The 18,218-nt window shown below is 60.1% G+C and overlaps 1 protein-coding gene and 1 long non-coding RNA gene across 3 annotated transcripts in view; one reads left to right on the top strand and one right to left on the bottom strand.

Annotated features, from left to right (window-relative positions):
• The first annotated feature begins 6,169 nt into the window (after positions 1-6,169).
• Positions 6,170-16,664, top strand: LOC144298248 (uncharacterized). The gene is made up of 2 exons (XR_013365191.1): positions 6,170-14,171; positions 14,228-16,664. It is a non-coding gene; the product is annotated as an uncharacterized LOC144298248 (long non-coding RNA).
• The window catches only part of CTDP1 (CTD phosphatase subunit 1), a 58,934-nt gene continuing 51,482 nt past the window's right edge, over positions 10,767-18,218 (bottom strand). The window contains exon 13 of one of the 2 annotated variants that reach the window (XM_077872558.1): positions 10,767-11,242. In XM_077872558.1, the coding sequence (XP_077728684.1) occupies positions 11,200-11,242 (43 nt within the window). In that variant the 3' untranslated portion in view covers positions 10,767-11,199. Of the gene's footprint in view, positions 11,243-16,386; positions 16,953-18,218 lie in introns of those variants that run through there. The other variant, XM_077872483.1, reaches the window with a different exon arrangement.

Consider the following 18,218-nt stretch of genomic DNA (forward strand, 5'->3'; position numbering starts at 1 on the left):
TGGGGAGGAGGCAGGGGTGATGGGGCAGGTGAGCAGGTGAGATGGGAAGGTGAGCAGGTGTGATGTGGCAGGAGGCAGGTATGATGGGCAGGAGGCAAGTGTGGTGGACTCCCGTTCGCTGTGTACCTGCCTTGGCTCAGTGCCTCTCCCCCAGGTTGGCCTGTGTCTGTCACCCCCAGTGCCATGGAGACTGGCACTGGCAGGAGCACAGGTTCTCTGGAGGAACGCAAGAATGGCGTCGAGATCTGGGGGAGGTGAGGTGGTGATGGCTACATTCTGAATTCGTTTATTTGGGCCAAGCAAAGGGAGGGCGGGAGGTGGGTTTGCTGGCGACATGCTGTCTGGCCATGCTCCCCTCTCCCACCCTCACGCGCACCTGGTCTGCTGCATCCGCGCTAAGCCGTTTTCCAGCTGTACCGGGCTCTCCACCCACACGCCTTTCTGATGATTCCTAACGACCTGTGACTTTCCGTCAGGCCCTTAGAAGATACTGTGTCACTGAGCACATGTGGTGCCCTTACTCCCACTCTGTGCCCGTGGTCAGGTGACCGCTGGCCGTGGGGTGAGCAGGTCGAGCGGGGAGCCCTTTCCGCTGTCCCTCTGGTGTCCCTGCAGCTCAAAGGAGCCCAGGGATTTGGGACAGATGCTTCCCTGTCGTTCCATCCCTGTTGGACACTGTGTTCAGACCCACAGGGAGCCCACAGAAAACAAAGCAAAACTGTTGTCTTCATCATGGCGGCTCCAGAGTGCAGAGTTGCTGGAATGTTCTGAGTGGGGAGCAGACTCATCCTCATGTTGTGGGCGCTGGGCAGTAGCCCTGCTGTGCACACAGGCATCACTGCAGGAGGACCTGACCTGCGGGAGGGGCCAGAGGACCCCTTGCTCTGTCGGAACCCCCCTCATCTGAGCTCGGCCTGCAGCTCCCAGGAGGTGGCAGATGGGCCCCAAGACCCGTGTGCAGGTTGCCCAGTGTCCTGGGTGCTGTGCCGGGCACCTCACAGGTCAGCATGACAGGTGGGGGCCCAGGCCTGAGCAGAGGGGAGGGGAGTAGGTGGCCCCCCACCCCTGGCAGCCACACCCCTAGCTGACTCTGGAACCACATGTTTGTGGCCAGGTGTTGGAAGGGAGGCTTGTGGGAAAGCACTGCTTGGCACAGGGTGGCCATGAGTGCCTGGGCCTCAGGGAGTCCTCAAGGACCTGTCCTGAGCCCAGCATTTGCTGGGGCAGGTTCAGCAGCCAAAGGAGGGTGTGGAGGGTGTGCGGTGCCCGCAGTTCCTGCCGCGTCCAGGAACCGGGCCCTCACTAATCCGCCCCGTGGTCAATACGAAGTTCTGGAAACATCGAGGGAGCAGTCATGGCATCGCAGAGGCTGGGAAGGCACAGGCCCGGGGCTAGAACGTCTTCCTTGCCCGCTTGGTTCCTGGCTTTGCTCTGGAGTCACACGCAAGTCCCACCCCAGCCCAATGAGCCTGAGGTTACACAACCCAAAATGGAAGGGTGTCCTACAGTTTTCAAGCAGGGAAAGCGTGGCGTTTGGGCCTCCCCAGATGCCATGTAGGAGCTTTTGCCACAACAAACACAGCGATCACAGAAACGGCAGCTGTGGAAAGATGCCAGATGCTGCGAGCTTTACATTTTCCTGCTTTCTCAAAAAAACTATTGTTTCCACTTTTTTCAATTTGGACTCTGGCCAAGTTATAAAGCTGAACATTTGGCTTCTAGAAGGAAGTGCAGCCCTCCCCCCCCAATGGGGAAGGTGACTGTCACAGGGACTGCGAGCAGGAGAGGAGATTCAGTGTTTGGGGTCCTGCCAGGTAGAGCCACATGGTTTCTGAGTCATGGCCTTCATTACAGCAGCAGGTGTGCCTGATGTCCTTGCCCACACCAGACACAGAACTGAGTGGTAGGGTGCAGGGGCTGTGTCCTGCATGCACCCCGAGACCTCTCAGGGATGGAATGTCCAGTTATCCGTAACAAAAATATCTGATCCCAGGACTGCAGGTGGCCAGATCGGCCGGGTCTGCGCCGGGAGGGTACGGGAGGGGAGGGTCCCATCCCGTGTGGATGGAGCACAGCTCACCTGCGCCGGGAGGCAGCCCGTCTGGTGCTGCCCAGAGAAGGTAGGTGTGCACGGGACGGAGAGCTTGTGAGCCCTGGGACCCACGCTGGGGGAGCCTCCCAGGGGAGGTGATGGGGCCTTGAGACCCAGGGCTAACCCTTGGTGTTGGGGGCTTGAGTGGGCTGAGCGGGTCCGCTGGCTCTGTTCTCCAGCCAGGGACGCTGGCTAATTCCATCGACCCCGGGCCAGGCAGGAGTCTGGCAGTCCTTTTGTGACACTGAATCTAGGAGGCCAGTAGGACTCAGACCCTTCACAGCGGCCTCAGGTCACCAGGTCACTGGGTCAGCACCCTGAGGCCACTGCAGTGCTTGGGGGCTGGCGCTCTGGGTGGTCTGTGTGACCTGCCACCCAACACATTGTTTTCATGGGGAGATCACGTCCTTCTGTGATCTGCTTACTGCTGGAAGGGTACAGGGGGGTCACAGAGGGGTGGGGGGTGCAGGGGGGCCTGAGGGGGGCGCAGGAGGCTGGGGGTCACAGGGGGGACGGCCCCCCACATGGCACAGAAGGGGGCTAAGGGTTGTGGGGGTCATAGGGGGGACAGGGTGACCCAGGCCAGCTGGAAACAGGTACTGGGTAAGAAGGCAGGGAGGGGGCAGCGAGGCAGTGGGACGAGCCCCCGGGGCCTTTGGTGCCGACCTGATCTGGGCCTCAGGCCGTGCACCCAGCCCCTGAAGCCGGGCCTCTCCACGCACAGATGCTTCTGTGACAAAGGCGGGGTCCTCGGAGGCTGTGGGGGCAGCAGGCCGTGTGCACGGAGGAGGTCCGTGGCCCTAAGCTCCCAGCGGGGGAAGGGGGGGCGCTGGGCCAGCCTGGAAGCAGGGCGGTCGTTAAACGGCTGTTAGTAGAAATTAGCTTCCGTCACGACAGGAAAGCTGAGGCCAGCCGCCCTCACCCACGCCCCGCATCGTGCCCTCCGTGCTCTAGAGCTTCCCCAGCCTCACCCGCGGAGGCCTGGGGATGCCGCCCGCCCCCCGCCGACCCCGCGTGTCCTGCTGCACAGACCCCACCTGCACACCTGGTCCTGCCCCGAGCAGGCTGGGGACAGTCCGACGGTTCCCACAGGGCCTGGGTGAGCACGGCACCTCCGGGAGGGCGGCGGGCAGCCTGCCCCCGTAAGCAGCGCCACACTCCACCCGGCTCCACCCACTGTGTAGGCGAGGCCTTCACTACCGAGCTGGTCCTGCAGAACGAAAGGGAACATTCTGGAAGAATGTTAGGAGCTCACAGGTCACGGGGCAGGGCAGTGGGGCAGCTCCCTGACTGCAGAACCCGTGGTGCCATGAGGGGGCAGGACTCCTCCCCCAGGGAGAGGGTGCAGTCCTGGGGTGCTGCACCCCAAACCCCAGCGGCTCCAGGGATGTGCCACACAGGGCGTGTTCCCCGGGGGGCTGGATTCCGACAGGGATGCACCCCTCTCCAGCTTCTGCTGAGCGCCCCCTGCCCCCCCGGCCGGGCACTCAGTTTGAGCATTTAAAACCAGACTCGGGGGCACCCGGGTGGCTCAGTGATTGGGCATCTGCCTGGGGCTCCGGGGGTGACACCGGGGTCCTGGGATCGAGTTCCACGTCGGGCTCCCTGCATGGAGCCCGCTTCTCCCTCTGCCTGTGTCTCTGCCTCTCTCTGTGTCTCTCATGGGTAAAGAAATAAAACCTTAAAAAAAAAAAAAAAAACCCAAAACGCTAAAACAAAAAAACCAGATGCAAATCCTCTCCATCTTGAAGTCCTTGTCGTCCCCTGAACGCCCTCCCCGGCGTCCTCCACAGCCAGGCGAGGGTCACGGCCACAGGGTTATTTGTCCGAGTCACCTCTGCCTGTGGCTTTCTTGACCTGGACGCAGTCGGACACCTGCCGTGGGGCAGCTGCTGGAGGGTGTCACTGGGGCACAGAGCAGACGGAAGCCCGTGGTCAAGGCACGGCGGTAGGGTGCTCGGTGCTCGGGGGCTTCTCCTCCCACAGAACAGCTTCTGACACAGGGGCCTTCCTCATGCGGAGCAGTGTGCCCCATGTGCCCCGTGTGTTCCGTGTCTCCGTGTGCCCCGTGTGTCCTGTGTGAGCCATGTGCCCGGCACTGAGTGAGTATTTTGTTCAGTGTAGCAAGAATAAGAAAGCCTCCTCCTTTAATTCTGAATGTGTGGGACGTGAGGCCACAGTCCCGGGGATGCAGGCCCCCTCATCGCCAAGGAGGGAGCTGACTCAGGACGGCACGGGTGGCCTCAGCAGGTGCCTGATCCCCCGGGGTTTGGAACCAGTGTGGGTGATGACCGCGCACTCGGCTGACTGCCCTGCGGGGCGAACACCCATCTCGGGTGCCTCCTCCCTGGGCCCCTGAGCCCCTGAGCCTGGGCCGCACACCCACAGAGAGGACCCCCTTCCTTGTAGGGCAGCATGCGCCCCACAACTCCTCCAGCAGACCTTGCAGGCCACGTTCCTCTGGTGGGAGCAGCTGCCACATCTCAGCTGCACAGGGACTGGACGGGTCCTAGGAGGACAGGCCTTGAGTGACAGCTAGATGGTGGGCGCTGACCCCTGGCCCAGGAGGCAGGTGGGGGTGGGGCGGAGCGCAGCATGGGGCGTTGGCAGAGAGGGCCAGGCGGTGCAGGAGGCGGCATGGGGAGCGAGGGGACTCCACTGTGGGGGACGCTCACCTGCCTCTGGTGTCTGTGCCTCGCTGTTTCCGCGTGTCCCCGATGGTGTGAGCCAGGCATCCCCTGTGCTAAACGTCGCCAGCTGGGTGTCCTCCCCGGGCCCGTGCATCCCGAGTGCCGGCTCAGGGCTCTCAGACGCACTCTGTGCATGGAGGCCGTCCTTCCTCCGCAGGGACCCACCTGTTTCTGCAGCTCCTTGCTCGCAGCCTGACTCCATGCAGACTCGACGAGCTGACCGAACATCCGGAGTCCTGGGCACTTCCCATGCACACGTCCCCCCTGAACCGTGTCCCCCCTGAACTGAGGACAGCACTGCCTCCCAGCCGGGAGCAGCAGTTGGGCTCCTGGTTTCTGCCCCCCCTGAAATCACAGAAAGGCCAGGCCACCCGTCCCACTGTCACCAACTCCCCATATTCACAGTCTTGGCTTCAACCCCTGCCTCAGGTCTGGGGCCCGTTCCCCACAGAGCAGCCCCCTCGGGGTCGCCCTCATGTGGGCCACAGTGTTGATAGGCGCCTCCCCCTCTGGCGCTCTCCGTGGTCTCTCGGGCTCCCCTGTCTGGCTATGCGCAGTGCCAGGGCCTTCTCTGGAGACATGGAGATGTGGGGTATGGGGTGCGGGAGCCCCAGGAAGCCACGTCCTTGGAGTGGGTGGGGTGCAGAAGGACTAGGCTAGCAGACAGCAGGCAGCTGGTGCTTACAACCTTGGGGTGCACCGGGCGTGTGCCCATGTGCTTTCCACGTCCAGGATACCCTGGCCTATGGGGCGTGGCCTCGGGGGCTCTGGCTTGTCCCTGCCAGCCTGTCCCTGCTTCCCAGGGCTGTGCCCATGGACAGAGGGAGCCAAGGTCAGGGCATGGAGCAGGGGGATGACACGATGACACGTGGGGCCTGACGGAGGCCTGCAGCCCCCACTTCTGGTACCCAGTCGGCACCACTGGTCCTCAGGCCACCAGGTCAGTGCTGTAAGAGCGAAGGCCCTTGGGTGGGGGAGGCACCCTGTTGGGCCGGTGACCCTGGGTCCCCACCGGCTTCTGCCACCCTTAAAAGGCCCTGTTGTTGGTGAGAGCTGCTGTGCCGTTCTGGGGGGCCCTCTGCGGCGAGAGCAGGCAACAGGTGTTGGGGGTCTCAGGATAGGACACAGAAGGAAGCCTATGGCCATGATGGACCCTGGGGTCCCCAGCCCTCACTCCTGCGGCCCCAGAGTAGCTGCAGCAGCGACAGAGTCTCGGAGGATCTCCCGCAAACCAGGGGTGGGGGTGGGGTGGGGGGTGAGAGCCATGTGTGGGGCTGCGGGGCTGCCAGGTTGCAGGGCTGCCTTCTCCCTCCGCGGGAATGTATGTGTTTATAGTGAAATATATGCAAATAGGATTTAGGTTCATATGTTTGTGGGTTTCTGTTGTAGTTGTTTCTCTTCTCTTTTGCAGACATCTGTGCTTTAGTTCGCAGCCCTGTCACGGACCTGACACTGGGGCGTGTCACCGGGACCCTGTCACTGCGGCCCTGTCACCAGGGCCAGGTGGGAAATGGGTCACTTCCCCGACAGCACTGACACGTGTGCACCAAGAGCCACGTTCTTCCCGAAAGAGTTAGAGCTGCGAATCAGAGCTGACCCCTCCCAATGACCAGGGTCACGCTGTACAAACAAGAGGTACCTAGGTGTGAGAGCTGCACATGGGGGTCACAGGGACCTGCGCCTCTGCCTGTAAATGGCTGTTACTGTGGAGACTTTCTGGGCCTGCGTGAGCAGCCATGTGGGGGACAGTGCATGTCACCCCCGGGAACGGTTCTGTGTTGTGAAGGAGCTTCCGGGTCCCCTTCCCCTGGTTTCTGAGCCTCTGACGGGCTCGCACCATGGGACTCGGTGTCACAGCCGCGGCACTGGTGAAGGCACCCCCCTCTGCTCAGCCAGCCACACACACACCCGGGGAAGATGCTAGTGCTCAAGATTCTTTCTTGGAGAGACAGAGCGAGTGAGCGAGCAAGCGAGCAGGCTGGGTGGGGGTGGGGGGGCAGATGCCTCACAGAGCAGGGAACCTGACGCAGGACTCGACCCCAGGCCCCGGGTCATGACCTGAGCTCAAGGCAGACGAGTCCCCCGGGTGCCCCGGCCACATCCTCAGTCTCCCTGTGGAAGAAACAAACCTTCTCGGTTTGCTCGGGGCTGAGCAGCTGGGCACGGCCCCACCTCTGTGTCCCTAGAGCTCTGTGGGTGCCACGGGGGCAAAGCTGCATATTTTGGGGTCCTGGGCTGCCGTCCGCCCCACCACAGCGAGGACATCAGGGCTTGGGGGTAGTGTCCAGGACCATTTGGGGCAGAAGGAAGGACTTGCGGGAAGCAGTCCTCATGTGCAGCATCCCCTGTGGGCGGACACGTGGGGCAGGGAACCCATGCTGACCACCAGGGTCTTGCCCAGTGGACTTCCCCGCAGGGCAGCCGAGCTCCACGCCCCCACCCTCCAGAGCGCAGGAGCTGTCAGCCCAGTGCCCTGCGTGAAGAATGTCTGGAAGGCACCCTGCAGTGCACTCATGGTTTCTGAAGCTACGCTCACCGCTCACTGTTCCCAGGGGCTCCTTCCCCTCCCAAGAGCCATCCCTGTGGGGCCTGCTGGGTGTCCCCAAGGCTGCCCAGAGGGCTGGGCCAGCTCAGTCAGGGTGGCTGGGCAGGGTTGCTGGGTCTCAGGCCGCTGCCCTGGGGATGACACCGTGTGGCTGAGATTCTCACTTCCCTTTTCAGTGGAGAGGACACCTGCGGGCAGCGGGCTGGGCAGTGGGGAGGCAGACCCTCGGCCCACCCCACCCCAAGAATGTGCCTAGACCCCACCTGCCTCTGCCTAGCGCCCGGCCAGGGCTCGTGGGCCAGGACGGTGCTGGCTCCTCCCCACAGACCCGGCCGCCTGGTCTGGACTGGACATGACCCCTGGAGGCCAGGGTGTCCCCAGGGCTTGGGGGCAGCAGACACCCTGTCCGTCTCCTGCAGGCCGAGCAGCGGGTGTGGGTCGGGGCCTCCGAGTCCCCAGGGCTGATTGGGCCCATCAGGGTGGCCCTGGGGCAGGGGCTTCCCCAGCCCTCCTCCCATGTGGTGCGACCCCCAGTTAGTCCCAACCTTGAGCCTGAGGCTCCACTGCAGCAGCTCAGCCACCAGGACATCCCTTCCTGAGGTTCGAGTCTGAAATCCATGGACTTTCCTGGAATGCAATTGCCTGGAACAGCGGCCCTGACGTTCTGCTGTGCCCCTGCCTTTCCTGTGACCTTCCTGGACGTGGGGAACGTGCCTCATCGACTCAGGCGGTGGGCGGAGCGCAGGAGCCACAGAGCCTTCGGGTCGGTACGGGGCTGTGGCCACAGCTGAACAGCGGCGAGGGGAGTGCGAGGGGAAACCGTGTCTCAGGTCATCGGCCGGGTTGTGTGCATGTCGGGCTGTGTGTGTAGGGTCACGTGCACTAAGTACAGGTGCTGAGTGTTGACGGTGTGTCCTGCATCAGTCAGGACACTCTCTGCACACCTTCCTCACGGGCCACGCCAGGTGGAGGTGCTGCGGGGCCGCCCAGCGGGGCCGGACCTCTGGCCTTGGCAGGCACCTGAGGCTTGCGGCCACGGGATTGTGCGCAGTGCAGGGCTGCAGGGGAACGGCTGCCCCCAGGTGCATGTGACACGTGCAAGCTGACATGGGGAGAGCACAGGGCCTCTTGCCCTGGAGCATCGAGGGGCACCCGCTGAGCGGGGCTCTGCTCCGACACAGCTCGGGCCTAGCACCCGGGGGCTGAATGGGCAGGGACGGTGGGTGGCAGGGTAGCTTCCTTCCGCTGAGGGGGGCAGTCTGTGGCCCTGATTGCCACGTCCTGCCACCTGGATGTGCAGGCCGGTTCTGTGGGCGGGGCCCAGGGGGCCTACGGTGGTGCCTGCCCCTCCTGCTGCGCCCCTGGACCCTCCTGCCCCGCTGTGCTCCCCGTTATGAGGCCTGTCAGCCCAGCTCCGCTGGGACGGAGCTGCCCCGACTCCCGGGGGAGGCCGCTGGGTGTGGGGCCTGAGATGGTCGGGGAGGCCACGGGGCGTGGGGCTGGGTGACGCAAGGCGGGGCAGGGCGGCCTGGTCTCGCCCATGTGCAGGCCTCCCTGCCGATGCCTCGGGCCACGGAAGGCCGGGGGGCCGTAGTCCGGGTGTGTCCATCCAGCAACGGCAAGAGGGGGCCGGGGGGCCCCAGGGCAGCTCCTGAGGACAGTGGGCCTGTGGCCACAGCCCCCGTGGCGGCTCCGCCAGGCCTGCGGGTGCGAGGTGCCCGACTCGGGCTCAGCTAGTCCTTAGCCAGGCCCTCTTGGTGAGCGCTGGAGGCCCCAGCCAGCTGCCTGCACTCCCTCCCTCCACCATTTTATTTTTTAAAAGACTTATTTATTCTTGTGAGACACAGAGAGAGACAGAGACACAGGCAGAGGGAGAAGCAGGCTCCCCGCGGGGAGCCTCCTGCAGGGCATCAGTCTTGGGGCCCCGGGGTCACTACCTGAGCCGAGGCAGACGAGGCAGACGTACACCCCTGAGGCCCACCCCCCAGGCGCCCCCATCCACCATTTTAGTACCAATGGCCTGAAGCGGAGCAGGGTGTTTCTGGGCCTGTCAGAGGCATGGGCCGTGGCCCCATCTCCCGTCTTGGGGCTCCAGGGGCACAGACTGATGAGCACTCGAACACCTCCCGGCTCTCGTGCGTTCTCCGTCCTCCCGTTTTCCTGACGAGGACACACAAGGCACTAATGGTGCAGGGAACGGGCTCCGTGTTGCGGGAGGTGAGCCGGGGGCTGACCTCTTCTCCACCGTGCAGCTCTGACCCTGGGGCAGGGCACCCACAGCCCCAAAGCTCGGGCGACCCTGCATGAGCGCTCAGCCCAGGGTGCTGGGGTCCCCTCAGGCAGGGCTGGGAGCATGTTGCCGCCCCTGCCCCCCAAGGGCACTGGGACGAGGGACCCGGCTGGTCAGCTCCTGCTTGCTCGGGACAGACCCGGGGGACAGAGAGATGGCCCTCCCCCACAGGGAGACCTTGAGGTTAAGATCCCACGGGCCAGTGTGGGGCGGGCTGGGAACTGCTCTTGGGTGGTGTGGAGCCCCCACAAGACGTTTCCTAAAAGCATCTGAAGGCAACAAGGTGTTGACTCTGGGCGTCCGCGGCCCGGTTAGGAGGGGAATCCTCCTGGGGCCCGGGAAGGACACGGAAAAGGCTGCCTGGAAACCACCCTCCATAGGACTTGGGGTGGGGAGGGGGCAGGGGATCCTTGGTACTGAGGGGTCTGCATGGGGGGGTCCCCAGTGCTGGGGAGCCATGTGAGGGGCCACATGGGGGGGTCCTGGGTGCTGAGGGACCGCGTGGGTGGGGGTGGGGGAGTCCTGGGTGCTGAGGGGTTGCATGGGGGTGGTCCTCGGTGCTGGTGGCCTGCGTGGGGGGTCCCGGCTGTTGAGGGGCCCACATCAGGGGGGTCCTTGGTGCTGGGGGCCATGTGGGGGGGTAGTCCTGGGTGCTGAGGGGCCCACGTGGGGGGATCCCCAGTGCTGGGGGCCTGTGTGTGTGGGGGGGGCCCGGTGCTGAACCACTTGTGGGGGAGGGTCCCTGGGCTGAGCGGCCCGTGTAGGGGGCTGGTGCTGTGCAGTGCTCTGGGACACCCATAGGCCAGCCTGTCCACATGGAGGGCTCTGTGGTAGGAGGTGAGCCTGGACGAGGCACACAGGAGGTGAGGTGTGTTTGTTTTTCGGGCCACGGAGCGGGAGAGACAGGGAGACAGCTGGCCTGTGAGCCTGATGTTGCATCACGGGGCAGCAGCAGCTGTGCCAACAGGGCTGGTGCTGGGGGCTGGGGGCTCCCCTGCTAGCTCACAGCAGGGTCGTGGGGCTGCGGCTGCTGGTCATCCCGAGAGCCCTGCGATCTGTGACAGACCCGCAGCCCCAGGACGCATTGGGGGCCAGAGCCCAACACATGTAACCCTGTGGGGTGAGGGCCGTGGCTCAGCAACTCAGCTCGAATCTTCTCCAGCCTTTACTGAGCCCCTGCTGTATGCACATGTTGCCCGAGGTGGAGAAAACGCCGCCTGACCAGGCAGGTGCCCAAGTCTTGCAGGGAGGTGGCCAGAGTGTGTGCACTGCACCCAGCCCGCACTCTGGGGGTCCACACCTTATCTAGGAATGGCCCGCAGGGAAGGAGAGTATCTTCCTGTCTTGGGACCATGACTGGTCATCCACATGCACGAGGACAGGGCAGGATTTGAAAGGTCAGTCCATTGAGTGCGGGACTCAGGTCCTGGAGACGGTCAGGGAAGGCTGGTGGCCTGCAGGGCTCCTGGAAGGTTCTGTCCACAGACATGGCCCTGCTGGCCTGTGAGGGGTGTGGGAAGTGGCAGCTCTGTCTAGGACATTCACTAAAGACCAACCCTGGTGAGGTGACTGAGGACACAGATCATCCCGTGCAGCCCAACCGCATCAGGAGCTGGAAGCAGCACCTATGAAGAGAACAGACACACGGTTTGGAATGTTCCCCTAACAGGAGAACCGAGGACACGTGCCTGCGAGCTACCTGCCCTGACACAGACAGACGCCAAATGTGTAATATGCTATGCGAGGAAGACGATTCCCCTCTTACACTTCAAAATCAGACACAGAACCAACAGTATGTATTTGTACGCACACATGTGACACGCTATACACATGTATTTGCTGTAAGGGGTCTGTTCACAGCACCAACACGTTGTTGTCTTTTTGTTATACTAGTGGTATTTTTACTAAAGATTCTCTTTTGATTTACTTGAGAAAGGAAGAGTGAACAAGCAGCTGGGGGAAGAACAGAGACAGGGCAGGAAGTGGGATGCAGGACTCGATCCCAGGACCCGAGCTGAAGGCAGATGCGTTACCGACTGAGCCACCCAGGAGCTCATTAGATTATTAAAAAATATAGAATCCAAGTACTTTAAATCAACGAGAACACAACCCTAATGGACCTACTTTACTACCACGTGGCCCAGCTTGCATGCGGGAGGCTACGCTGGGCTTGGACACAGGTATATCCCTGCAGAGCCATCAGCTCCCATCTCTGGTCCCTTTGACAACGTGGTTGTCTTATGGAGTCCTTCCACATTCCAGACACCGGTCTTACCAGATGTGGTTCCTGTGGGTCCTCACTCTCCTGACTGCACCAGTTGAAGTGCCCAGGTTGTAGCTGCAATGAAGTCTGTGACCTGCCCGTGTGGGGGCGTTGATCGATGTGCCCAAGGAATCAGTGATACAGCATGAGATCCACAAAGATGTTTCCTCCAGGGGCGTCCCTGCTTTGGCTTTTCCATGTAGGCTTTTTGTTCTCTCCATTCATGCTGCGCATGGTGTGGGGGGAGTCCCACTGCAGCCCCCGCACGCAGCCACACTGTCGTCACCATGGCTCTGAGGCCAGAGCATGAATCTGCCGAGTCCACTCCTGCTCCTTGGGATCAACTGGACCAACGAGGGTTGCTCATGTTTCCACAGCAGCTTACGGGTCTGCACACAAGGTGCTGGGACCCCGGCGGGTGGTGTGGGAGCCACATAGCAGCCGGGGGTGTCAGCAGCACAACAGCCTGTGCTCTGGCTCAGGAACAGACACCTCCACTCTTATGTCCCAGCGAGGCTTTCAGTGCACGGTGTGCACGTGCCTTCCTATTCTTTTCGGCGTAATTGTAGGTGGATTTATTTTCTCAATTTCATTTTGGGTCACTCGTTGCTAGTTACAGAAATACAATAGTTGCTTTACCATGGATCCCGCCCCTGCAGCCTTGGAGGGCGCTCTTCCTGAGGGTTTCTGTGGGTGTTCTACCTGCCAAGCGTCGCCCGCGGACACCGTCTTCCCCGTCTGGATGCCTTTTCTCGTTCTTGCCCAACTGACCTATTTTGTCTACTTTCTCTTTAAAGAGCACACACATTTCATAAACACTCTTCTGTATGTATCACTATGTTCCACACTAAATTAAAGAAAGTATCTTTTAAAAGGTTTCTAAAACTTCTCAGGTAGAAGTTTTCTTTTCCCCAACCTGCTCTCAGCCCACAGGGGTTAAGGAGACCAAGGCACAGGAGTCAGCCACACCCCGCTCCCTGCCCACCGGCGACAGGGCACCGGGGCGCCGAACAGAAGTGAACTGAAGGACGTGATGTCCAACCACGTGACGTGACCGCAAACATTGGGAAAGGAGCCCTTCCTTCCTTTACTCCACTGATTCTATTAGGAGCCAGGTTGTGTGTGGAGTGCAGGAGCTACAATGGCCCAGCAAACAGCACTCCTGCTCACGGGGCTCAGCCAGCCAAGAACACAGCAGGTGGAGCGAGGACACGGACAACGTGGGGACATGGGGCAGTCCCTCCAAGGCCAGGGCTGTGCCAAGCACCACAGGAGATGGGCAGGCATGTCAGGCAGAGCAAAGGGCATGTGCACAGGCCCCAAGCAGGGAAGAAGCCTGCTCAGAGAGCAGAGAGGAGGAAGCCCGAGCCCTGAGCCCGCAGGTCAGGGGGCTGGGCTGCTTTTGCTGCCAACACAGGATAGTGATACCATCTTGAACCACTGTGCTCTGAGGACAGACAGATCTGTCTTCCTCTGAGAATGAATGCATTCTTAGAAACCCTAATGTCTTTGAAAAACAGAGTAAGAAAAACTATCTTTTACAAGATTATAAAACACAAGAACTTGAAGAAAACTTCGGAAGAACCAGGTGCTCTAGGAGGAAGCAACAGCATAGGACATGGGGTGGAAGGTTCTGGAGGTGGTCAGGTGCGGGTCGCCAGGTGGATGTGACAAGAAACAGGTGCAATGAGGCAATGCTGCAGGGAAGCTCTCCCGCCTCCAGGATGACATGGCAGGAGGAGTAAGGCGCTGCGCCTCTTGAGGATTGGACTGGAGACTGCATGGACGATAACTGGAGAAGTTCCACCAAAATTCAGGACAGAGGACAAAGGAATGACAAGTGACAGGAAAGAGAAAGTTTTTCCAAAAAACACAGAGTAAGCAGGCAGAAAGCAACAAAGACAGTTTAAACTAAAAAAGCATTCCTGCCTGCAGACTGGTTCCTATACAAAAAATGTCCAGAAAGACATACTATCCAAAGAAATCCTGAAATAAAACAATTATAAAGATAAAAATTTTAAAAGCATTCTGGAGGAAAGAGCTGGGACCTTCAATGTGGGGCGGCATCTCAGGGGTGGGACCAAGCCCATAGGTTCCCATGGGGACACAGGCCAGCGAAGATCTAACCTCAGGGGCCTTCCTGGGACACAACAGCGAGAAGCCAGTTCTCTCATTTGCGGGGGCTCAGAAAACACACTATCTGGTTTTCCTCAGACGTGTAAGAGGCACAAGGTTGTTAATAAAGGCAAGAGGGTCTCAGTGTAGAGCCAAATGGGGGCAAGTCTTGTGGAGTGGGAGCAGCTGCTGCTCACACAGCTTTGTGTGGAGACTTTTCTTCCCAAATGAGCACCGAAAACTGGCACCGGTCCCTTCTTATATTTGCTACAGATGAACCCGAATCCGATTTAGAAAGACAGCAGGGATGTGCCTGAAGCCGTGTGTGTGCTTGGCCCTGCCGGGCGCAGCGGCACTGCACAGAGCAGGCCTTGGTCCGTGCTGTCTGTCCCTCAGGAAGTGGCGCTCCCGCCTGGCACCACTGACCTGGGGTGCTGTTGTCACCAGGAGCTCCATCCCTCCATCTGCCTCCCTCATCGTCGTCTTGATGCCAGTCTCAGACACACTGTATTTCAGTGTGTTTCCTAACAAACGGAACTCTTAAAGAAGGTCATCTAGAACACGTGGTACACCCCGTGGGTACCCACGGCGCACTGCCCGTCTTGCTTCCAGCTCATGGGATTTGCCGCCTGAATAAGCCACGGCCTGGGAGTTAACCACTAGGTTTCCCTCGGTTCTGTTTTCTTCCTTAGATTATTTTGAAGAAACCAGGCAGTTTGTCTTAAGGAATTTTGCAGACTGGGTTTTGTGTGCTGGATATTGAGGAAGACAGAGGCACCTGGTGGGCATGTCCTTATGTGAAGGGGCCGCAGGCTGTGGGTCCAGCTGCAGGGCAGCCTGCAACAGGCAGCACCGAGGATTTTTAGGGCAGCGACTCGACTCTATATGCTGCCCCAATGGTGGATTTGTGACATTTCATGTCTGGACCACAGGATGCACACCACCGAGTCACCCTGATGCACACCACGGATGTGCCAGGGTAGGCTCGTCATGGTGACACACACAAGCCTCTGCTGGGGGACACAGGTCATGGGTTGGCGGTAGACTATGGGAAGCCTGTACCTTCCCAATCCTGCTCTAAAACCGTCTATTTAATAATACACACAGACTAAAACAGCACAGTGAAACCTTAACGTGATTCAACTTGGTGGCAGGATTCTAGCCATTTCTCTTCATCTTTGATTTCTATGTGTTAAAAGGTCACAATTAGACTAATGTTAAGCTACAGTGAGGTCAGCAGCCTGGGGACTTTCCCTCCTGGTGGTCCTTTCAACACAGAAAAGCTGCACTTCAGACGAGGCTGCAGGTGAGTAGGTGAGCACAGAGGGCAGCACATGGCGGGCACAGATGGCAGGGCCGAATTTCATTTTAAACCAACCGTTCTGCAGAGATAGGATTCCCCTAGCACGGAGCCCACCCTTCACGTGTGCAACTAGGTGACATCCATGGCGTGTGGAGACCCCCTGGACGCGGCCGCAGCCCCCCGGCCCTGACCCCACGCCCCCGAGGACACAGGGCCTGAGACCGGGTAGGGTCATGTTTTGAAAACACGAAAAACTCTGACAGGACAGGAGATCCACTCCAACATCCTATTTCCCAAGGAAGAAAGAAAAATTTCATTAAATTTCCAGTTACAGATTTTCCAATGTCTCTAAATAAATGGTCTAAAATTTATTACCTGTTTGTGCAAAGATTTTGTGTGGACTTTCAGTTCTCTCTTCAAACTCTGATCGTGGATTTCCTTATGGCCCTCCTATGGACTAGACTTCTCAAACCTGATGTTCAGGGAAGTGAGTTTGAGGCTGTTAAAACTTCCTACTGAGACGTCGTTTGGGACAGTCGCACAGATGATTTGGCATCTGTTTTTCCCAGCCAGAGTTGGCTGTTTTTCCCAGTCAGTGTTACCCCGGGGTGGCCCTGCCCTGCAGCAACAGCCCACTCTCCCACCAAAACCACCCTGGCTCTGCAGGAGCCACATCTGAAGCACCACGTGCTTGAAATAGGGAACCAGAGCACAGGGGCCCTGGACCCGCTCTCACTGGAGCTGCATGAACCTGGTGGGCCTGCGGGTCAGACCCGGGACCCCAGTGACAGGGACGATGTGCCGTCTAGCTGTCTGGGGGATACAGCGGACGACAAATCCTGTTCTCCAGCTTGTCGCCAGGGTCGGAGCTGCCTTGTGTCCTGGGTCATCTGGGGTCCGGTGCCCGTAACCTGATCACCATGGGAACAGAATCCTCCGTTGTTCTTCACACTCTGGGACACGCTTCTGAAGGCCTCCCCACGGTAGTGTGACAATGAGCAGCCAGCCATGGCACGCTTTAGACGGGTGAGCTAGGTTATCTGCTCCCTGTGATGTGCTCCTGCTGCACAGCACGCCAGGGAACCAGCTTACAAAAAGGAGTTTTATTAAACGAAAGAGAAATCCGCTTGGTGGGTCAAATGCGAAATAGATATACAAAACTTTACATCTGTGTCCTGGAGGAGGAGGGCCCCGTGCACCCGCCCGCTGCCTGGCCCACAGGGGCAGCTCTGGCTGCCGCCCCATGTCCTGCCTGCCCACTGCATACCAGGCTGTGTGGGCCACTGCGGCATCTTTGGCACACCACCTCCCAGGACACTGTCCCTTAGAAAAGTAGACCTTCTGTAGTAAAACCTCTAAAAACACCTATTTCTGCAAAATTATTGTTTCTGTATGTGGAGCTCTGCAAATATACATGTCTTCCCGGAGAAAAGGAAACCTCAGGCGAGGGCCCATGCGGCCTGGAGCCCCCCAGGGATAGAGCGGTGTCTGCCCTGCGCCCTGCCCCACAGGTCACATGAGGTCGTTGAGCTCTGCCTCAAGCGCTGCGGCCATCTCGTCTGCCTCTGAGCTGCTGCCCTCCTCGTCCTCCCCGCTGGACTCCCCGCTGGATGCGCTGCCGGCGTCCTCCTCGGGCAGCTTCCGCTTGTGGCCTCTGCAAGACAGACGCAGGCTGTCAGATGCTTGTGCTGGAGGATGCTGATGCACACGGGCACGCGCCCCAGCATCAGCATCCACGTGCCCCGACATGCACGCACAGGCACGCATGCACCCACACGCTGGCACCCCACGTGGACCTAGGGACACGCACATACACACGCAGCGCGCCATGTCCTCTGTGGATGTGGCGCTTGGACACCTGGAGCGCGGCACAAGCTCTGTCTGCTCCCCGTGCTCAAGGGCGTCCCAGCAGTGACAGCCCACCTGTAGCCCTGGAGGATGCAGGGAGACGACAAGGGCCGGGCCCTGAGTGTGGCAGGTGTGACTGAGGACGGCAGGAGGACGGAGGGCAGGCTTGCTGTCTGGGCCCATCCCACCACCCGGGAGCCGCCGTGACCAGCCTTCCTTCCAGGGCTCCAGCAAGACCAAACACGAATGAGCACACAATGCACCAGGAGGACAGGTGTGTCAGCGCTAGCCCCGCCACCTCCATACACGGACGTACAGGCACACCCCAGGCAGTCAGGTGGGGCCATCGCATGGTCCACTGCCTCAACCCCCCACCCCCCATGAGGTGGCTGTCAAAACCAATCACCCCGACAACAAACTGAAGTGCATGCCAGCACCTGACACCTGCGCTCCACTCCAAGGCTCCGCCGCACTGGGCACCTCCCACCTGGGGACAGCATAAGCACAGGGCCCAGAATGTGGGCATTTCCGCAGCTCTGCAGGGTGGGGGTAGTCAGCTAGTGCAGCCACACCTCACCCCACCAGCTGGGAGCAGCAACACTGAGCTGAGGACATGGACACAGCTTGGGAACAGGCCTGGTCCCATGCCTGCCCTGGGTCACCTGGACACGACCCCGACAAGCCTCATGGGACAAGGCAGGGACTGCCCTCAAGGCTCAGCCCCTGAACAACCATGTGCACACACACATATACACACCACAGCAGCACACGCATGGTATACGCTGGTGTACATCAGCTAGGCCGTACCAGAAATCTGAAACCCTGGACGCTATTAGGAAAGCACACTATTTACTTAAAAAAAACAATACTGCCAGCAGATGAGGCTAAAGGGGCCGGTTTGGAGTCTCAGAGGGGCACTCTAGGAGCAGCAGCCCTGGGGGGCCCTGTCATACCCCAGCCTCCACTGTGGGCCAAATGCTGGGGAGACCTGCCCTCTTCCTGGACCCCTGAGAGCACTTTGTCCAGTGCTGTGCATTTGGGCCAGGCTTTATCTTATTATTTTTTTATTATT

Source organism: Canis aureus, chromosome 1 (assembly GCF_053574225.1).
Source record: "Canis aureus isolate CA01 chromosome 1, VMU_Caureus_v.1.0, whole genome shotgun sequence".
Lineage (NCBI taxonomy): Eukaryota > Metazoa > Chordata > Mammalia > Carnivora > Canidae > Canis > Canis aureus.